The sequence below is a fragment of the Lissotriton vulgaris genome, chromosome 3_1 (assembly GCF_964263255.1).
Source record: "Lissotriton vulgaris chromosome 3_1, aLisVul1.2, whole genome shotgun sequence".
NCBI classification, from domain to species: domain Eukaryota; kingdom Metazoa; phylum Chordata; class Amphibia; order Caudata; family Salamandridae; genus Lissotriton; species Lissotriton vulgaris.
This window is the reverse complement of record NC_141689.1, coordinates 1,076,007,811-1,076,031,640: the sequence shown is the minus strand read 5'-3', so window position 1 is coordinate 1,076,031,640 and position 23,830 is coordinate 1,076,007,811. Positions and strand designations below refer to the sequence as shown.

Here is a 23,830-nt window from a genome sequence, read left to right as displayed (position 1 = left end):
CTCCTCAAATCTCTCTAGGGCACACTGTAAGCCCTTTCGTGTCTTAGAGAGTGTAAGGGTGTCGTTTTCAAACATAAGCAATGGGATCTCCATGCCAGGAAGTCGCATCAGTGGGAGAGTTCTGAAAGTACTACACTACTCTATTGATATATAGGGAAAAAGAGTTGGTGCTAGCACACACCCCTGACCAACCCCCTTCTCCATGGGAAACCTTTGAGTAACGCTCCCTTGCATGTTCCAGAGTACCTGCGCATAGTTGGCGTCATGTAGAGTAACCAGAAAGGCTTATTGAACAATTCCTGATGGACCTGCACAACTTTTGAGTTGAAGTCTTCATGAGTAACACTATTCTAAAAAGATTCTAGTGCTCCAGCCAACAGTTTACTAATCTGCTCTAAATGCTCTTCTTTTTTAATAACGTTTGACAACTTAACTCTCCTAGTATCATTAGTCAGAAGAGCCTCCACGTTACCAGTTCCAGGCATCTGACTAACACCAAAAGAAATACCTATCCGATGCATGGAAAGCACTAGGGGATTATGGTCGCTTTCAGTACGTTCGCGAACCTCCATATCTAAAACGGAGGGCCAAAATTCATTTTTGAGCAGGATAAAGTCAATGCGACTACTACGCAATCCCTTGTTATAAGTATGTGAACCCTGCTTGTCGGAAACGGTTCTCTAGTTGGCGGTCCTGACCCCCTGTTCCATGCAAAACTCCTTTAATTGTAAAGCTGCCCCTGTCCATTTTTTAATAGTAGGAAGTTCCAAAGGTGGGATATTCCACTGGGCATCCTCCTCCAGGGGTTTGAAGGAGCAATTAAAATCGCCAGCGATTATCAAGTTGTTTACACCTCTGGGTTGAGTTAAAAACATATCTAAGAGTTCAACAATGGGAGAAGCTTGTCCCCCTTGCACCCCCTAGCGTAAACATTAATGAGCAACAAATCAGGAGCATTTACTATCTGAATCCTGATTATTAAAATGTCCCTGCTATCAATATACAATTCCTCCACCCTGTAACAATCTGACTGTCTCACCCATATTGTGAGTCCCCCCTCGGTCTTCCCCTCTGACCTCCTTGCGCATTCTTAGAAAAATATAGGTAGCCCTGTCGATAAACATGGTCCATGGCCCAGGTTTCCTGAAAGTTCAATATATTATGACCTTCAATGAAAGCAGACCAATCAGCTGAAAAAGTTTTCGGTGTAAGCCCTGCTATATTCCAAGAGACTAATTTAAATCCTATAGCGGGGTCGGGAATGTTGCTGCTACACAAAGGGTGCTGCTTGCTATTAGCTTCTATTGGGCCAGTAACCCCTACAAATGGGGAGAAACCATTAAACGATAAACTGCGCTCTCCGGCCTCGCCCAGCATATTGACAGTCAGGGCTCTCTTACTCCTATGAACAATGTGTGGGGTTAAAAAAGGACCTCCTAAGTTGTTATAGCCTAATACACTTTCACCCTCACCCAACTCGTTACATGGGGGTATGATTAAATTGTTAATACAGGAACTTGATCCAAGTCAATCAATATTCTCCAGATTGGAAAATGCTTCAAATCTGTTGTGTGTGGGAACCGCATTGTCATAGGGGACTATTGTCTGATCTGGGGCCCTTGAACCTACCCTTTCCATTACCTGAGCTCTATGATTACGATAGAAGAAACCTAACGGTAATATGTTGATATCATCCTTGCTTAGGTGCCCAGACCCTGCCCTATCTAAAATGTTTTGGACTAGGCGTGGGGACCTAAAGCTTAGGACCATGCAGTCTCCTCTAAATGCCTTGGGGGAATAACCAAACCACGGGATTCTTCGTACCATTTTGAATTCACTAGACAATGGGTTACCCACCCCAGTTCTAGAATTCAACAAATGGAGGGCCTTATTCCTAAGTGATGACCAATGTTCTTCAACACCAAAGGGAAGCACAGGTACATTCAGTAATACGACTGTGTAGGGAGTAGCCTCTGGGGGAAGATGCAAAAACATACTGGTGCTCGCGACCCCTCTTTGAGGCAACGCCGGGACCTGATGACACACTGGATCTCCTCTTAGTACTGTGTGGGTGATGGGTGGATGTAAACCCGTGGGATTTGCCGAAGGAACCCTCTTTTCACAACAGGAGGGGCAACCTACTACAAAATTAGATGATCTAGTTTCGATCAGACTTTCCTGTCTGGGTTTTTTAAACACCACTGACACACCCTCACTCACTGATTGGGGAGTAGTGGATAAGTGCTGCTCAATTTTAGCCAGTCCTGTATCTATAACAGACAGCTTCAACAGTAGCGGACCTAACATAGCCGTAAGTTTTTCTTCAAATTTGATTAATAGGGTGGGCTTAAAATTTCTATATGGCTGTTGATCCATAACCATTGACCTAGTGTCACCCGTCCCCTTTTGTGTGTCTCCAAGTTCACATCACACTGATCAACTTAGCTGCAGGTTTGATGTTATGGCCACAAGATTTTAGAATGTCCTTAAGCTCTAGGGTGGCCAGCTTTTCTTGGTGCCTTGATCACATAAAATGTTATGCAATATGCATTCTTCTCTTGTTCTCACAGTTAGGTCGTAACAGTTGAGGAAAAATGTTTCAAAGGTCGAATCATTTGAGGAATTAAATAAATGAGTTCACTTTCTAAGAAAGTCTACATTGCATAAGTTAATATTTTCTGTCCATGCAACTTACCTCCTACTGTGAGCTGAATGTGCTTGTAATCAGCTCCTCCATAACCGATGATGCACCTGTAAATGCCACTGTCAGAGAGCTTTACATCAGTGATCTGAAGTACAGCCTGACCTTTGTACAGTGTCTCATTTAGCAACGTAGCTCTTCCCCTGTAGCTGCCATCTTGAATGGAAAGATCGATCTTCCCTCTGTGAAATGATATCACTTCTCTTTGGTCTGTCTGTGAGGGTGCACTATGAAGCCAGATGATCATTAGCTCTTCAACCCGCAAAGTGCCATTAAATGGGAAGTGACATTCCAAAGCCACCTTACCTCCAACCCGAACAATGAACGATGACAGGGGCACTTCCACAGAGAACAATGCTGAAAAGAAGATGTGAAATATTGAATTCTACTAATAGCTTGTTTTAGTACTTAAGTATATTTCTACATTTCAAGTCACAAAAAAGTCAATGGAATGACAGTGTTACTATTTAAAAAATGTAACAATTAAAAACGCAAACTTTCAAAACCATGACGTGATGGTAAACACAAACACTTTTGCTCTGATTCTGAGTTTGAAGGAGAATTTCGATCTCTGTACAAGCTGAAGATTTCTCAGGGCTCAGAATTAAACATGGCAACATCACACTATTCCCCTGATATATCTCTGCAGGTCAAACCTGACAAAAGTTATCTGGTGAAACTGCCTAGAAAAATAGAAAAACAAGGAATTCTAAGTGTTAAAATAAGAATAATGCATGCAATGCCCTATTTTCAAGCTGAAAACTCATAATAAGTGTTAATTACCACACTTGGGGGGTCATTAGGATGGCGGGCGGGCTTTGCACTCAGCACCGCCCGCCACAATGCCAGGAAGGCATGTTGTGCATTTCCATGCATGGAACTGCAGGGGGGTACCATAGGTACCCCCCATGTGCACCCCCCTCTCCCCTAACAGGCCCTTGCAGTCTATTCCCGCATGCCTTTCGGTGAAGGCAATGCCACCACGGAAAGTTACCGCACCCATGGTAATATGGCTGGCAGTGTCTAACAGACACCGCCACTATATTAAACCCTTTTCCACTCGGTCAACTCGTTGACCGGGCGGAAAAGCGGCGGACGGTCTTTCCGTCTGCCGTGGTCCCCCGCCATATTAAAATGGTGGGGGGAAATGGGTGGCGGGCGGGGTCAGATCACGGGCGGATCGCCACCGACATGCAGGTGGTCGCGATCCGCCGGTGATCCTAATGGGCCCTTTGGTATTTATTTCACTTCAGGATAATGTCACTTACCAGGTGAAGTAAACACCAACCACTTCATAATAAGGGTCTTTGAGATGTTCCTCTATTCCCACATATCAACTCACTTTTTACTTTTCAATAGAGCATCAGGGGTACTGACTACAAAGAGATTCTGATCGTGAAAATCCGTTACTTTGTTTGGAAAATACTGAAAACACTACCAGCTCATCCAATTCAAATCTATTCTATCTGTTCAAGTTTGGTTTAGCTTTCACAAGTAGACTGCTAATTAAACAGCAAACTATGGCTAAACTCTGTGATATTTGAAGCTTCAAGAATGGGTGGGTCAAGAGTATCAACAACAACAAAAGAAGGGATTGAGGGTTTAAGGGAACGTGTAAAGACTGATGCATGGATATATATCCCCCAAGCTCAACTTAAACAACAACAAAAATACCCATTTGTCTATGAGCCTAAAAGAAAGGATCCTAAAGCTACTGGCACAAGAAAAGACCTTGTGGTGTAATTAGTGAAGTACTCTTTAAAGGGACAGAATCTCATCACTCACAGTGGTGATATGCTTCATCATCTGGGATCTCCTCTGAGTTGCAACCTAGTGCACCTAAGGGCTACAATCCCCTCTCTGACAGGGAGGAGCTCAGGGATGTTTTATAGTGGATATAGCTAGGATGTGTTAAGCAAAACAGTTTGCTAAGCAAATCCTAGCTATGTCCACTATGAAAACATCCCTGAGCTACTCCCTCTCAGAGAGGGGGTTGTAGCCCTTAGTTGCACAAGGCTGCAACTAAGAGTAGATCCCAGATGATGAAGCATGGTGAGTGATGGAATTCCATCCTCTTAAAAAGGTTCTCCCTTCTTTGCACAGAGTCCTCAGACCAATAGAAAGAAGTTGGTACAGAAGCTGGACTAGAAAATACAGAGTTTATTAAACCTCGTGAGGTGGAACTACATTCACACAGCACCCTTTGATAATGTATCAAGTAGCACACTGAATGGAAGGAGCTTTGTCCTTTTATACCCACAAATGCTCAAATGAAGGTGGTACAAGTACAAAATGCTGGTGTTAGGTACATACAAGGTCATACAGAAAGTGTACAGGCAACAAGTGGGAGGAGCTAACAGTTTGCTAATTCTGGTGGACACATCCTGACAGTTACAGACTACAGCAGCTGCAAGCTCAACTGAGCATGTGCGAAGGTGGAAGATGCTAAATATATCTTGTCTCTAGGCAGATTTCAAGAGCAGTTAACAGAAAGGTAGGACAGAGCACATGGCGACAAAATGGCTGACAGAAATACAAAATGGATTCCACAAAACGAACAAGATAGTCATTAAATACAGGATGTCTTCTGCTAATGCTTAACCTAATTGCTGCCAAATTACAACAGACGACCCTTTCATCATTAACTGAAGACATTTGTTTATCTGGGGTAATCTAGATATGCATCCTGTACATTGATGCTCATCATCTCTGTGATTTCTTTATTTAACATTTGTTGTGCTTTTATTTCTGCAATATTTCTTTTGGCAGGTGTACAAGCAGTGATACACATGGAGCAATGCATAGGACTACATTGTATACAAGTACAACATGTAAATAGTATCACCAGTAATATACATAGAATAGTCAGTAGCTTCCAGCCCCAAGTAATAAAGAGTGTCCATATCCAGTTCGAAAATGTCCATGTACCAGTCTCTGTGTGAATTTATGCAGCAATCTTATGCAGTTTTGAGATTTCATCATATACTGAAGGTGAGTGATCTGGTATAAATACGCTACAGATGATGCGACATGCACCACCTCGATCAGCCAAAATCACAGCAAGCACCATTCTGTTTGGAGTGATACAATCCTTGCAATTTGCAGTTCCTCTGTAATAATCCCAAGTGCCATTGCTGTTTGATTGGGGACAGCTTCCACAACACAAGTCAATTGCCTTATGTTTCTGCTATTCAATGCAGCACCGATAAAGAAGAACAATCCCAAATTGGAATCAACATATTGTTGCAAAGTGGTATCAGTCTGATCGACTTCATATGTACTTATTGTTCGTTTGTATCTATTCTTGGAAATGTCATTATACAACTTTAAATTTCGGTGATACGATGGAGGGGCCAAAAACACAGGTGGTAACAAAAATGATATGTAACATACCTCAGACCACCCAACCGGTAATTGATAGTATCCTTTATTACCACACACAAAATACGTGTTATGGGAAGACGTAAAACTGATGTTATTAGCACCGACAATAGTCAATGTCAAAATACATTCACTCCGTCCTACTGGAATTCTTCCAGAACTGCCAATACATAAATCTGCTTTAGATCTGGTCACAGAAATTACAAAAGGTCCAGTGTTCTTGATGTTCCTCATATTCGTGAAGACATATGGTGTCGAAACATTGTCCGGTTGATACTCTTCCCATTCCCATTTAGTCTCTTCAGCTTGAGGATAAGCATCTTTATCCTGATAGCATACTTTATTTAAGTGAAAGATAATTCCACCTACTGAAGGTTTTCCGGAAGCAAACAGAAGTGCATACAAAGCTTGACAAGAACCATTATGGGAAAACGATAGAGGAATAAAAGGTGTTCCTCCTTTCTTTTGGTGTGCAGGTATCATCCCACACCACCAACAGTTGGTAGCATTCGTGGCATTGTGCGTATAATGCAACATCTGGATGAATGTATTATTTAGGTAGGATTGTCGATGCTTCTGCTCATGGTAGGGAAGCGTGAAGTAATGATGTTCCACTGGAGCTGGAGTAGTGGCAACAAAAAGCTGTCGAGCAGGAGATACTTTCTCCACAAACCAGGTGATTATTGCCATAACCACCAGAGTAACAACAAACCCTATAGCACAAATGATTCTTTTGTTATTCATTTTAGCAACAGCGAATTTTATCTTTCTAAAAACTCGTTGAAAACAATCGTTGGAGCTCTTATCCCTGGGCAGCCGTTGATTTCTTCACCACGGGCCAAGACGGGTGTCACTACACTACGCAGGACTGATCCCTCCCCCTTGCCACATCGGCGTTCCGTTTCACTAACCCAGGGAGGTAGCTCAACCAGTCTTTTTCGGCAAAGCAGATTCTTTCCTTGGTCTCCGCTGATATCGGGATTCTCCAGCAATCATGTGGTCCGGGAAGTTCCGCAGATTCGTCAGGTGAGATAGCTTGACCTTTGTCCGTCTCTCGATGGTCGGTCAGCACAGCAGATTCCACCAAGGCAGACGACACACATTTGCAGTGTGTGCCATAGACCCAATTCTTCTTGTTCGTCACTTCAACTGCTGTACTTGTCGCAAGGAGCGCCTGCTCTGGTCCTCGCCACCTCGGCTCCAAGCTGTTCGATCTGTTGAAGACCTTGACCATCACGTGGTCGCAGGTCGGAGTTCATGGGCCTCACCTGTAGATCTGTCTGAGCTTCTCGAACCTGTTGATGAATAGAGATCAAACTGTCGGTTAACTGTGCCAAATAATCATTCAACAGAACACAAGGGACGTCATGTATGGGGCGTGGTTTAGGAACTCCCCAAATGTTCATCGGTCTCCCAAATACTATCTCATACTGTGTAAGCCCAGATCGTGAGTGTGACACTGATCTTATGGACAACAATGCCAAAGGTAGTGCATCAGGCCATTTTAAAGACGTGGAAGCCAGTATTTTCGCTAACTTCATTTTTAAAGTAGCGTTGTACCTTTCCACTAATCCTGCTGATTGCGGGTGGAATACTGCATGGAATTTCTGTTTGATTCCTAATCCTTTCAAGACATACTCAACAAGTTGCACAATAAAATGAGGTCCTTTGTCACTCCACAAAAGCTTACAAACACCATATCTAGGGAAAAACTCCTTTAGAAGCACCTTTGCTAAGGTGAGAGCAGTATTATCCTTTGTAGGGTATGACTCTATCCATTTGCTGAAGGCACATACCGCCACTAGGACATATTTCAAGTTATTGCAGCGTTCAAGTTAGATGTAATCCATCTGCAAAACTTAAAAAGGTGCGGTTGGTGTAGCAAACCCTCCTGTAAGATTCTGTGTCCCTTTTCCAGTATTATACTGCCAACAGATCAAACAGGACTGTACTACTCTTTTAGCTGTGCTGGCAATTTCAGGATGCTCCCAAACTTGCTTAAGCAATTTATTTATTGCTAGAGCTCCAACATGTGCCAGCCCATGTGCCATTTGAACCATAGGCTGTAAATAGGCTGCAGGCAATTTCCACGTATTTATTTCTTTGTTACGCCAACAACCCTCATCATCCAATATTCCTTTTTTAGCCCATTGCTCAAGTTCTGCTACAGAAGCAGATCTCTGTATATCCAATACTTCTTCTCTAGCGTCATGCCAATGTTCAGCTTGTGATTTTACTACGTACATGGATGTAGTGCTTCGCTGCATCACAGCCTCACGAGTTACGCGATCTGCAAAGACATTGCCTTGTCCTATATTGTCAATGATTTTCTTGTGTGCGCTACACTTCATAATAGTAACTTTCTTTGGGTATGTAAGTGCAGTCAAGAGATTATGTACTAATTCTCCATGCATTATCTGCATACCGTGGGATGTAAGAAAGCCTCTTTCCTTCCAGAGTAGGCCAAAATCATGAACCACTTCAAAAGCATAGCGGCGATCCGTATAAATGTTCACACACATGTCAGTGCTAAGTTCACACTTTTGTGTCAAAGCTATTAGTTCAACTGCTTGAGCCGACTTCTGAGGTATGCAAGCTGTTTCCACTACTGTATCAAGCATGGTAATTGCATAGGCAGCTGAAGTTGTGCCATCTGGTAACTTCAAACTGGACCCATCCACCCACAGTTCCCCATCTACATCTGGAAGGGGCGTATATTGCAAATCGATGCAGCCCTTTGTCTGTTCCTCAGTAAGGAATATACAATTGTGAGGCTCCTTTGACTGAGGCTGCATCGCAGGATATGGCAACAAAGTGGCTGGGTTCAGTGTCGCACACCTCTTCAAGGTAATATGAGGTGCTAACAATGTCAATTTGTATCCTGTCAGACGAGCACTAGTTAAGTGTTGTGTCTTAGGGCCAGATGTAGGAAATCCCAATGTACCTATTCTTAAATAACAAATTCTACCGATTCGGTATTTAAGAATAGGTAAATGGGATGTAGGCACATTTTCCGTAAAAATTACCGAATCGGTAAGATTCTGTAATTAAGAATCGGTATTTACCAATTCGGTAATTCCTATTCATTCCTATGGGCCTTGAGGCCCATAGGAATGACTGGGAAGCCATTCAATAATACCGATTCGGTAAATACCGAATCGTAATAGAGGAAACTCATGCAAGGATGGCAGGGTGTCACATTGACACCCTGTTGCACCCCTGAATAGTGCATAGGTGCACATGTGGCACACATACATGCCCGTATGTCTGCTACATGGCACAGTAAAAAAAGCACAAAATTGCTTTTTTTAAACCGATTCGGTATTTTAAGGAATCAGTAATTTGTAGATTCGGTAAATTACCGAATCTGAAATGTAGCCACCTCCATCCCAAATGCCCAATACCGGTCGGTAATGGAAGAAATTCGGTAATTTTGGTTGTTACCGACCGGTATTGGGCCACCTACATCTGGCCCTTAGTCTGATTTAAGAGGGCATCTACTGCATGGAACACTAGCACCAATAGTTTGTGTGACAAAACTATCCCTTCATTCTGACGTATAGACACAGCTGTCGCTGCAACTGAACGGAAGCACCCAGGCAACGAACGAGCAACAGGATCAAGGCAGCTGAAAAGTATGCGCAGGGACGCTGCTTGTCCCCGTGTGTCTGTACTAAAACTGACAATGCACAACCATCTTTCTCGTGTACATAGAGTGTAAAAGGCTTTGTGTAATCTGGTGTGCCTAACACTGGTGCAGAGCAAAGATCTTGTCTTAACTGTCGAAAAGCGTTTTGGCATTCATCTATCCATGGAAGGGGGATCGGAGTGTTTTTAGTCAAAAGCGCTAGCAGGGGTTTAACAATGTGTGAAAAGCCCAATATCCATTGCCTACAAAACGAAGTCAAACCAATGAACGCACGGGCATCTTTCTGTGTGGAAGGTACTGGGGTGTCTAAAATTGCTTGAATGCGATCTGGTGTCAATGCACGGGCCTCCTTAGACAGAAGGTGACCTAAGTAGGTTACCTTCGGTCTACAATATTGCAATTTCTTTTGTGATACTTTATGTTGGTGTGTAGCAAGAAAAGAAAGCAACGACAAAGTACATTTTTCACACTGCTCAGGCGTATCAGCTGCCAACAAGATGTCATTGACATATTGTATGAGAGCCACTCCTTCAGAAAAAGTAAAGGAATCGAGTTGTCGTTTTAAGGCTTGACTATAAATACTCGGACTCTCAGTGTACCCTTGAGGAACTCTACAAAATCTGTATGATCGATTATTCAGAGTGAAACCAAACAAATATAGGCTATCAGGATGAATAGGAATTGAGAAGAAAGCATTCTTCAAATCGATTACAGAAAATGTAGTTGATGTTGGAGGGACCAGGGTAAGTAATGTTGTTATGTCAGAAACCACAGGGTACTGCGGTACTACAATCTTGTTGACTTCTCTTAAATCAATGATGAATCTATAAATCCTGGTGTCAGTATCTTTTTTCAAAATGGGAAGAATCTGACTATTGCAAACATTGTAAGGAACTTCTTCCACAACCCCCACTGTAATCAAATCATGAACAATGTGTGTAAGTGCTTCTTCTCCTTCTTTAAAAATTTTATACTGAGTCAGTCTTGGCAAAGAAGCACCCTTCTTGACACTAATATGCACTGGCGGAATAACCATTTACCCTACATCGGTGTCTGAAGTAGCCCACAAAGTACTAGGGAGTGAAGCCTATGCAATGTCCTCTTTAACAATACAGGATTTCTCAATCACAGGGTAGTTGTCATTCAAAATAACCCATACTCCTTTCCGGAGAACATCGTATCGTAGCCCTGAAATCTTTGAGCATATCAAGACCCACAATATTATCTGGTGTGTTTGGAGAGAGAAAAAACGGACATGGAAGAATAAACTTATCAACATGGAATGCAAGTGGTTGCGACAGTAGGCTAAGGGAAGGTGTTCCATCGAAACCTATCGATGTAATCGTTAAGCCAGACAGGGGAGCACTAGGAACCAGTTGTTTAGACAAGGCGCTACGGGTCGCTCCTGTATCAACCAGAAACTGATCAGTAGAACCCAAAACATGTGCTGTAACATAGGGACCCCTCTGATCTACTGGAACTTCAACTGATTCCTTACCCCATCTTCGGCAATCCTATGCATAAGCAGATTCTTGTACGGTAAATCAGACGGCACATAGTCGGACACTTGATATTGGTTCCTTCTATCAAAAGTGTTAAACCCATCCTGCCCACGTGTATTAGCATTAAACCTAGCGCGATCATTCGTGCTTCCTCTAGGCCCTGAATATCCAGAGCGATTTCTCATTTGTCCCGGACCACGTGGACACTGCTGAGCAGTACTGGACAATCAGAAAGCCAATGCCCAAATTTCTTGCAGCACGCACACTGATCAACAGACAAATTCAAACGAGTATAGGAAGGAAAGGACAAACCATAAGATCCACGTCCACCTCTATCATTACCTCTAGAAGGCGGGCAATAAGCTTGGGCCAACATAACCTTTGTTTTCAACTCTTTAGTCTTTTTATCCTCTTTACTTTTAGCTTCTAATTCTTGTCGTTCATAATACTGAGCCATAGTTAGGAGAGAAACCGGAGAAGAGGTAGTCCATGAACTCTCACTGGCCTTCAGGCGACTAGCTATTCCTGGCAAAAGGTTTGCAACATATTTATCGACAAACAGATGCCTACCTGTGTCATCTGTCAATGACTGGCCACTGAAATCGTGGAATGCCTCCTCAAAGCGTGTAAAGAAATCTGAAACTGATTTGTCTGCTAAAGTCCATTCTATCTTTTTAGGGGGAATATTTGTTTTTAACTTAACTAATATAGCAGTAGGGAGATCTAGAATTAACTGACACGGTTTCTGTGCAGGTTCTCTATCTTCATCTGACTTCTCTAAATCTTTCCACAATGCTCCAAATGTCGCACGATCATCAATTTTATGCACCGTTCTCCACAGATCAGGTGGTAATATTAGTCCAAAAAACAAATCAATATCAGGAAAAATCATTGTACAAGAGCTAATGGCACCCTCAACTTCCTCATAAAAGGCTGCTGTATTCTTTCGCGGATCAGGCAATGCATTTTTAAGGGCCATAACATCTGCTCTATTCCAAGGAGTGTAAACCCAATTATAAATAAAATAACCTTTTACATCAATAGAAGTCTTATCATTTTTGTACCCTTTCCTTTAGGAGGAACATATAAAGGCACGGCTTCCCACATGGGTTTCACATTAATTACAACATTCTTATCTGTTTCAGGAGTAGAATTCGTGCCATGCTGATTTGGGATGTTTGTGCAGCTGCATCTGCTGCCTTTTTCTCCTCTCGCAAACGGGCTGCTTCAACACGCACTTTAACCAAGCGTCTGATCATGTCAGCCACCTGGGAGAAGACAAAAAGACCTTCACGTAGTTGTTTACAATCAACTGCTACATCATCGGGCTCCATTTTTGCCAAATATTTTCTAAAACGTTCGATAACTTCTGCGGCAAATGTATTGATAAAATATATTTGCTCCCTTTCCTGCCAACCTTTTATACTATCTAAAAGTTCAGAAGCAGTGGCAGCAGTCACGGTCTGCAGTAAGAGTTCCTGCAGGGTGATGACGTGGGGAGGGGGAGGAGCAGGGTAGGGGGTAGTAATGTATGGATTACGGAGTTTAACAGGTAAGTAAACATATAAAAAAATTACAACAAATTTTTTTGCACGCACTGCATCACCAAATGCGATGCAGTGCACGTCACAAAATTAGCTTTATTTATTTTTATGTTTACTTACCTGTTAAACTCCGTAATCCGTACATTACTACCCTCCACCCTGCCCCTCCCCCTCCGCAAGACACCGCCCTGTAGGAACTCCTACTGCAGTCCGCGTCTGAGTGGCAGTACTACGAACGGCTTTACGTGCAGCAGATCTGATCTGAGATGCATGTTCAGCAGATAAGATTTAGCGAGTTTCTCTAGCTTTGTCCTGGTCTGTAGGAGAGTCCTCATCTGACTCATAAGGACCAGAAGGAAGAGTATACGGAGCTGGACAACGATCTAATAAGAGAGAATAATCTTGGGGTTTATTAAGAATAGGATGAAAAGGTCTACGAACAGCGTATTGGCCATTTACCTGTAAATGACGCTCCCTATCTTCCCTCTCTTTAATTTCTTTAATTTCCCTATTTATCATTTCCAATGCTTTCGCATGAATGCTCATACGTTGTTCTTTTTCAACCAAGGCTTGCTCACGCTTCATTAGCTCACGCACTTCTTTCTCCCACATTCGCACACAGTCAAACACGTGGTTGCCAAGACTCGGTCTCCTCAAGCAGCGATCGCGTCCAAAGCGAGATTCCAATCCTTCATCTTGACCACTCCTTTGGGCATCCGAGTCGCCAATGATACCCACGTTGGAACGCCAATTTGTGGTGGTGAGCCTCAGCAAGGCCTACCAGTGCTAGGGGTTCTCCCTTCTCTGCAGAGTCCTCAGACCAATAGAAAGAAGTTGGCACAGGAGCTGGAATAGAAAATACAGAGTTTATTAAACCTCATGAGGTGGAACTACATTCCCACAGCACCCTTTGGTAATGTATGAAGTAGCACACTGAATGGAAGGAGCTTGGTCCTTTTATACCCACACAGGGGCTCAAATGAAGGCGGTACAAGTACAAAATGCTGGCATTAGGTACATACAAGGTCATACAGAAAGTGTACAGGCAACAAGTGGGAGGAGCTAACAGTTTGCTAATTCTGGTGGACACAGTTACAGACTACAGCCGCTGCAAGCTCAACTGAGCATGTGCGAAGGTGGAAGATGCTATATATATCTCTTCTCTAGGCAGATTTCAAGAGCGGTTAACAGAAAGGTAGGACAGAGCACATGGCAAACAAAATGGCTGACAGAAATACAAAATGGATTCCACAAAACGGACAAGACAGTCTCTAAATACAGGATGTCTTCTGCTAATGCTTAACCTAATTGCTGCCAAATTACAACAACAACACTAAGTCTTTTCTTGTGCTGGTAGCTTTAGGAGCCTTTCTATTAGGCTCCTAGGACCATGGATATGTTTGTTATTGTTTGGATCAAGAGTATGTCTACATCAAGAGAACAGAGGTCAAGCTTTTTAGTATATCATATATCAGATTATTAGAAGGTCCTCGTGCTGGAGAAGCACTGTCATGGGAGATAGATGTAGATCAAATGAGCAGAAAATAGTTACATTAGGAACACGCTGGATTGGAATAAGGCATTCTCCATACTAAAACAGAGCAAAGATCAAATCAAGCATACCATGGAAAGACTTGGCAAGTGTAGAGGAAGTCAAATGATATGCACTTAAAAGTATAAAATGCTGTGACATCTCCCATGGGATCAATTTTAAGGTGCCCACAACTTGACATGGCTTCAGTGGGTATGGGTAGAAATACTTTTTGCATTTTGTGGACTAATGTGGAAATCAGTGCTCCCACACTGGTTACATGTTTTACCTGATACTTCATCCAAAGATCTTGGATGCTTTCAGAAACTAGTTCTTGAGGTAAAATCCTCCTGATATGTAGAGTTACTACCGATCCTGTAATCTTGATTTGGACATACCAAGGGTTGTAAAGCAGTGTTACCTTGAATCCTGTAGTCCTGATGCGGCCCATAACAGGAGTTGTACAGAGGCCCCCTGTGCTTCTAAAATATGCTTGCACACACTTTTACTGTAGGCTGTAAAAAGTATAACTGTCTTTTATAATGATAGCATATTTCTTATCAACATATATGTATATATACTATGGGCCCGATTCACAGAACTAACTTAAGACAAAACCCTAAACTTACTACTTTTGGTATTCACAGAATGCACTTACAACTTTTAGTATTCACAGAATGCACTTACTACTTTTGGTATTCACAGAATGGATTTATGACTACTAACTTTACGTCCGCACTCGTGCCAGAGATTCTGGCCCGGAGGCAGAGCTTCCGGCTCGGAGGCAGAGCTTCCGACCCGGAGGTGGAGATTTCGGCCATGGCTAAATCTCCCCCACCGGCCGAAATCCCCACCTCTGGGCCGGAAGCTCCGCCTCCGGGCCGGAAGCTCTGCCTCTGAGCCGGAAGCTCCGCTTCCGGGCCAGAAACTCCGGCCCGAGTATGGACATAAATTTAGTAGTCGTAAATCCATTTTGTGAATACCAAAAGTAGTACGTGCATTCTGCGAATACCAAAAGTAGTAAGTGCATTCTGTGAATAACAAAAGTAGTAAGTTTAGGATTTTGTCTTAAGTTAATTCTGTGAATTGGGCCCTAAGTGTGAAAACAGTGCTCCCCAAAAATATTAAGGAAAAAATATTATGTGGTACAAATATTGTGTCTTAGATATGTGATGTCAAAAATATTATGGGTCAGAATATCACAGCTTAGTTTACAGTTTTTTAAATATTTTAAATGTTAAATATATAATTGTGTGCTATGAAGTTATATTACATATCATTTTTAATTGTGTATTTTGTATATTTAGTTTTGACATATTGTATTTGTTTTTAAAATGTTTGTATTTTGTTGGTATCATCATTTTAGGAGCAGATTGCTGGGTTTGTAGAAGATTTGGGTGTAAAAGAATTCATATTTGTTTTCTTTTAGGCTTGTTAGGTATAAAATCTTTTTGCTAAATTTCTTCCTGCATTTTTATAAATTTTTATAATGAATTATTCTTTATTTGAAGTCATTCGTTTTAGATTTAGGCCCTGATTATGATGACATGAGACTGCCACCGACATGGTGGCGGTCTCACCGCCATTGTAAGCATGTTTACTACCCGCCATATTACAATGGGTGGATGGTTGGCGGTCGGAAAGACCATAATCCCTACAATAGTAGAGGTGCCTGTCAGGCACCGGCGTAGGCATTATGATGTCCCTACCTCCTATTTTTTTAAATATTGGGGGTTTTAAATTGTTGCTATTTAATTTTATATTTAAAAAAGATTCATAAGTTTTAAACCTTTTTTATAAAATTAACTATAGCTATTCATTTGAAAGTTACAGTACATAATTGTTTTTTTAACTTTTTGGTAGCATTCTCCAGTTACTTTTTCCGTTATGTGATTTCTGTAATGTATTCCTTTTAGTGTAGTGTACATTATAAATAGAAAATGTGGCACTCCCTCTCCAACCCTTTCCCTAATCTGTATATGTTTGGAATAGTGAATCTAAAACACACAGAGATCAACACTTTCCCCAACGTGGTTAAGTTTGGAATGGAAATTCCATCTCAGTCCATCACATTCCTCGTTGTTGTTAATCTTGTGAGGGGAAACAGTAAATCTAAACCCAAAAAAGTGTAACACTTTCCCCAATGTGGTTACATTTTGAGTAGTAATAGTAAAATTGAACCCCTTAAAGTCCACACTTTCTCCAATGTAGTTAAGTTGGATTAGCAAATTTGAACCGCTCAAATACCAAAATCTTCCACAGTGTGATAAGTATGCAGGAGTAGTAGTAAATAAGAACCCCCAAAAGTCAAACATCTTCCCCAATGTTGTTACCATCGGAGGGGGAACTGTAAATCTTATCCCCACAAAGGGCAACACTTTCCCCAATGTCGGTGTGAGAATAGTAAATAAGGCCCATCATTTGTGGTAAATGGTAATTAGTGTTTTCCTAATTTGTCTATTGTGTATTAATTTTATTTTGGCTTATTTTATATGTGTGGATAAGTTTAATTGATTTTTTTTAAATTTAGAATATCTTGATTTTTTGTAGTTTGATAATCAACGAATAGTTGTGTGTTTACTGTTTAAGTGGAGTGTTGTTATATTTAAGGTTTTCATCTTTATTTGGTGATATTTGTCTTTATATATATTGTTCTTTTTGATGTAGTTCATATAAGCTGTGAAAATATTAGGAAGAGTCCCACACTTGCCTCTGGTGAAACCTTATTTTTCAGACCATCTTTATTTAGCTTTAAACAGAGCATTGTTATACTATTCACTCATAGATAGGCAATGAAAGGCATAAGTACACATACAGGTACATGCTCAAAAGAGACAGTAGTAGCAATTACCAAAAAAGAACACTTCCTGTGACCAATTTTATCTGTCAATTTCATTGGTCAAACAAGCAATATAATCTGAGGAGCCTGACATTATGTGGAAGAAGGTACTACCTACCAACTCCAGAACATGTCATGCCTTTCGCCACACCCCTTTCTGCCTCACATCATATGTTTTAAATGGTTTCCGAATCTTCCTAAATAAATCAATTTTATCATGAACAGATGCTGTAAATATCTCCACTGCTTTAATTGGCCATATCTTAGTATAGTACACACCAGCAGGTTGCACTTTTGTTTACACCTATCAATGATCTATGGACAAGTGACCTGCCAATAACAATTAAGATGATAGACTGCCCATAACAGTATGAAGCAGAAGGAGTCGATCTTTTAATATAAAAATCAATACATCTTGAAATACTGTTAAGGTGGTGAGAATTACCAGAAGCCCAAAAGCACATTTAGAAAGGTAAATTATAGAAATGGGGCATATTTACAATATTTTTGCATAGGGCAGCCCTGCAAACCTTCTACCAGTGCTGCCCTACATAAAAAAGAGGGCAGGAATTCCTGTCCTTTCTGCCACCAGCACCATGGTGCAAGGGTGTCTGTGTTGTTGACATGATTGTTTTTGAGCAGAAAGGGGCATTTTCCTGCACAAAAACAAACAAAGGTGGTGTTTTCCTCATTCTATGTGTGCTGCAGAATACAGCAATCATGCAAAGTGGAAAAAACAAGGAGGAATCTAAATATTTCTCCTTGTTATGCCTGCTTTGGGAAGGCATAAGTTTTGGTGCTGCCCCAGATTTACACTATGTTGTACATCTGGGCCAGTGTCAAAAACCATGGGTGTTGCGTGGGAACACCCACAGCAACACCCATTGAACGCCCCTTCTACGCAGAGTAAGGTATTGCCTTACTCTATATTTACAAGACTATGAACAGCCACGCAGGGTAGCTTTGCATGGCCTTGTAAATATCGGCCGGCACACTGCGCCTCCGGAGCATCTTAAAAGTGATGCTCCGGTGGCGTAAAAGTGCCGCAGGGGCATAGTAAATTTGTCCCATGCCTTCCAACACAGATCTGTTTTCCAAACATTGCCTTGAGACATACAAATATCAAATAATACCTCATCAAGATCAAATAAGTGTACTCTTTATATTGAGGCCATATAAGGAGCCTTGATGTCCTTTCCTGTAGATCACAAAACATTTCTTCAACAATTTAAGTATCTAATTTCTGCTGTTGGAATACATTACTCTAGGGGTGATTTAGAGTGCCCTCTCTGGAGAGGGCACTCAGTTGCAATGGCTTACCCTCCCCCCTATGCCAAGCTGGAGGTCTGCCCACCTGATATACAGTTGTGTGTACCTCATGTATGTCAACAGCAGAGCCCAGTCCAGTTCTGCCACTGACATACTCTTCCAACAATAAGCAGTGACTCCCCTAGAGAAAAACACATAATACAATATAGTGAGACTTATGTCTTGTGTAAAATTATCACCCATTTAGGGCCCTCTCGATGGTTCACTGACAAAATATTACTACCCAAAATATACCCATACCAAAATATGGTGACCAAAATAACAATGTCACACTTATCGTCATACTATACTTATAATGGTAAGTACAAAAGTACTGAAAATAAAATATTGATTAATAATTAATATTTTTGTATTAAATATAATTTTTTCAATAAATATATATACAAATTTAAAATTAAATAATAAATATTCCATATATTAAATACTAACATGAATTAAAAGAATACAATTGATCTAATATATATTTCAACAAATATTATATAAACTGAATTTGAATAAAGTTAAACACACATATAAAAACTTTATATAAATATTTACATATTTCTACCAAAAAACAATTAAACAAATAATTTCGATTTATATTACAATTTCAGAAAATTTAAATAATATAAAACTATAACAAATAAACATATACATATGCAAAAAAGATGGAGAGAACTCTGGGAAGTTCTCACGTTTAGGTGAAAAGCTACTCCAGTATAGAGCACTCTCAACACCAGCGACACTCTAAATTTGCTCATCACAAATGTCTGCTTTTCTATCAAAGTATTTAAGCGTAGGATTAGGACAGTGCCATCCACGCCAAGATAGAAAGGGACAAAGTCTTTTATTATTTCTGCAGCACAGTTTTTAAGTATATGATTAGCACAGTGCTTTCCTTGCCGAGCTGTAAAATGGCCAAAGTCTCATACCACTCCAGGCACAGTATTACAGGTTTGGATTGGTAAATGCCATCCAAGCCAACCTGAAATGAATAAAATCAACCCCTGACACGTGTTTCGCTCTCATAAGAGCTCTTTAGAGAGGTATAGGTTTGTCCAGACACAAGGGAGCACCCAGTATAAGTCAAAACAATTCCCCTTCAGGCATATAATGATGCATAAATTATGTAAAAAATAAGCAGAAAACTCTGGGTAGTTCTCAAGTTTAGGTGGAAAGCAGCTCCAGTATAGAGCACTTTCAACACCAGCGACACTGTAAATTTTCTCACCGAAAATGTCTGCTTTTCTATCAAAGTATTCAAGGGTAGGATTAGGATTATATATATGCATATACCAATAAAATAAAATCTTTAAAAAACAAACTGCTCAAAGTAAATTAAAAAAGTAAACACCTTAAAATTCTTAACATTTTGTAGAAATAATTTTACACATTAAAAACATTAATAATTAAAAATGTAACATATTTTAAATGAACAAAAACATAATAATACAGATTATAACAATATAAAATAAATGATCAATTATACAATGTAATACATATACTATTCCCACTACAATTTATACAAAACTATGCAAACTATTATAATAAAAATATACAAATCTTTCTTCTTCCACCTCACACATCACAAAAATATTAAAACTGGGTAAAATTTACAAATCTCCCTCCAGTAGGTTCAACAGTAATGAAAGTGTTTGATTGAGGATAGTTAATATTAACTATAGCCATTACAGCCAGTAAAACAGTAGGGAAACTGTTGGAATGCAGAGGAGTAAAATTCACTATTCCCACTCCAGTCTGTATAACAATAGGGAAAGTGTTGGAAAGCCGAGGGGTAACATTTACTATTCCCACTCCTGTTAGTACAACAGTAGAAAAAGTGTTGGATAGTGTAGGGATAACATTTACTATTCCCACTGCAATCATTACAACAGTAGGGAAAGTGTTGGATACGAAGGGGTAAAATGTACTACTCCCACTACAGTCAGTGCAACATTAAAAACAAAACAAAATATCTTGAACAAATATAATAATTTCAAAAACTAAAAGTAAATAAAGACAAATAGAAATATGTTGAATAAAAAAATCAGATCTATTTAATATAAAAAGAATAATCTATAAATATCATCATGTTAAATACATATCACAAATACCAACACATTTTATTATAAATAAAATACAACAAGCATTTACAATGCAACGGTCTCGTATTTGCAAAAGTTAGAGCTATTGGCATTGTAAAGGACAACTTTTTTATTTATGTGATGGTTTTGAAATCAGATAAATAAATGGCATTGTCATTTACAATGCCAATAGCTTAATCTCTCGCAAATGCGTGACCGATTGCATTTGCACCCCCCCCCACACACACACACACACAAAGCCACACACACACACAGAACCACACACACATGGATGTGGTGGTGGTGGATGTGGTGGTGGTGGATGTGGTGGTGGTGAATGTGGTGGTGGTGAATGTGGTGGTGGTGGATGTGGTGATGGTGAATGTGGTGGTGGTGGTGGATGTGGTGGTGGTGGTGGATTTGGTGGTGGTGGATGTTGTGGTGGAAGTGGTGGTGGTGGTGGATGTGGTGGTGGATGTGGTGTTGGATGTGGTGGTGGATGTGCTGGATGTGGTGGTGGTGGATGTGGTGGTGGATGTGCTGGATGTGGTGGTGAAGGATGTGGTGTGGTGGTGGATGTGCTGGATGTGGTGTATGTGCTGGATGTGGTGGTGGTGGATGTGGTTGTGGTGGATGTGGTGGTGGTGGATGTGGTGATGGTGAATGTGGTGGTGGTGGTGGATGTGGTGGTGGATTTGGTGGTGGTGGATGTTGTGGTGGAAGTGGTGGTGGTGGTGGATGTGGTGGTGGATGTGGTGTTGGATGTGGTGGTGGATGTGGTGGATTTGGTGGTGGTGGTGGATGTGGTGGCGGTGGATATGGTGGTGGTGGATGTGCTGGATGAGCTTGATGTGGTGGATGAGCTGGATGTGGTGGTGGTGGATGTGGTGGTGGTGGATGTGGTGGTGGTGGATGTGGTGGTGGATGTGGTGGTGGTGGATGTGGTGGTGGATGTGGTAGTGGGGGATGTGGTGGATGGGGTGGTGGTGGTGGATGTGGTGGTGGTGGATGTGGTGGTGGATGTTAATTTTGATTACTTTTTGTAAAATGGGCTCGATGAGGTGGAAATGTACAGTAATGTCGCCCTGCGGTAAATAAAGCCTGCAAAATAGCTGCACCTCTAGCAGCCAGCAAGCTGTCCTATTTGTAGTCACAATATTGCCTCCGATGTCTCACCTCCCAGCCTGATGCACGACAGGGCTGGTCTCCCCCACCCCAAGCACATTTATTTCTCTGACGGAGGAAGCGGCGGCTCCAGGGCTCCTTCACCGGAGCAGGTTAATCTCAGCCTCTTAATCCTGCAGGGAGGAGAGCTTTGGGAGCCGACAGCGGGAAAAAAGACAATTAAAAGGATTATCTTAAAAAAAACAACAATCTCATAAAGAATCTAAAAAATTGAAATAAAACATATCTTAAATGTTTTTTTCTATGACAAATTTCTTACGTAACTATGAGGTATGTCAAACAATCCTGAAATAACAAAACACCATCATTAATTTTATTCCATGACAAAACTTGAAAAAAGTTATTAAAGGTTTCACAAACTTTTCCCCATGGCCAAATAGTATGTGTGAAATTCTGACTTTGAAAGTTGTTCAATAGTAACTCTGAACATTTGCCTTCCAGTGTTTTGACCCACAACCATTGATATCATTTGCACCGTCCCCCAGTGCTGATCCGTCAGCCCAACGCTATTCAACATCTTCATAGCCACCCTCACATAAATGACCTGCCATCTCAACCACAACATTATCTCTTACATCAACAATATCCAGCTCATCCTCTTCCTCACCAAGAAACCACATACCATAAAAAACAACCTCCACAACTTAATTAAAGACGTCACCAAATAGATAAGGAGTAGCTCTCTAAATCTTAACTTTCACAACATGAACATACTCATCCTCAAGCCCACCTACTCAGCTTCAGATGACTTCTACAGGCCAACTACACTATAAACAGTACCAACACCTACTGAGCATGTACATAACCTACGATTCATCCTTAACTCCTCCCTCTGCATGTGTAACCAACTCTACAGCATCTCTTCATATTGCTATAACACCCACCACATGATCTGCAACATTTACAAGTGCAGCCTAACTAAAAGAAGAAGAACAGTGACACAGGCCGTCATTCACAACACACTACACAGTGGCAACACACTTTACACAGGAATATCAAGCAAACACCTACAACGACTACAACAAATCCAAAACACCTCTAGCTGACTGATCTTCAAAATCCTCTGCTACAGCCACATCACTCACGACCTCATACACCTACACTGCTTCAAAATCAACATGAGCATTATCCTTCAAACTCCTCGCCCTCCCTTACAAAATACTCTACAACCCCAAACTAATCTACCTTAACAGCAGTAATCATGAAAGGATACATTTTAGCTCCTAAAATTTTGACTTTAAAAATATTAGGTAAGAATTTGGTAACTCTTTAGGCAAACGTTGCTTAAAAACTAATTGAGTATCATTACAAACTGTCCAACCTTTCAGACATTTCAAATAAACGGTGTAGTGTCCAGATGTTGTAGAAGGTCCATTATGAAAAATAATTGCAACTGCTACAAAAGTTCTTCCTGATATTGATACCTGAGTAGCTACAACATTTTTAATTAAAGTTTCCAATTTTCTTCCGTCAGCTCTACAACGTTGCAGCATTAAAATAACATACTGTCCATAGCTATGTATAAATAATGTTGATGACATTTCTGATTTACATTTCCTACACTCCCTGTTTTGACTTGCTCCTCTAACTAGATTATTAAAAGCCACTGATTCACACTCTGGTAAAGTCAAATATATAAATCTTTCATTGTCTATGTTAGCGGTACATGTAAACAAACAATTTTGACATTCATGTTCCCATTTATAAGAAAGCTCCAAAAAGGGTTTCAATATCTATACCTTCTTCTTCCAATACACCAAGCATAAACATAAAAAATTCTTGACAATCTTGCTGTATATTTTGCGTAAATTGAGTAGAACCAGAACATATGACAAAAAGATTTCGAATATCAGGAACACTTTGTATTTTAGTTCTATCATTACTACATTTCTCAAAAATAGAAAACAACAATGAAGAGAATCTTTTCTCCCGATTTTCAGCAATTTGCTGTTGCAAATTTCAAGAAAAAAAACAACATTAACAACTACATTAGCATAGCAGTTGACACCACAACTATTTTTAAACCGATATCCAACAGTTTCTTCAACGCTATCCTTTTTTTCTTTTTGCTTGCAGGCGCAACTTCATCTTGTTTTTTGCCTTTCT

At 40.7% G+C, this 23,830-nt stretch overlaps 1 protein-coding gene across 4 annotated transcripts in view; it reads right to left on the bottom strand.

Annotated features, from left to right (window-relative positions):
- Window positions 1-23,830, bottom strand: part of LOC147727423 (programmed cell death 1 ligand 2-like) — a 367,618-nt gene that overhangs the window by 155,979 nt on the left and 187,809 nt on the right. For all 4 annotated transcript variants that reach the window (XM_086961498.1, XM_086961500.1, XM_086961497.1 and 1 more), the window contains exon 3: window positions 2,696-3,058. In XM_086961498.1, the coding sequence (XP_086817624.1) occupies window positions 2,696-3,058 (363 nt within the window). The remainder of the gene's footprint in view (window positions 1-2,695; window positions 3,059-23,830) is intronic.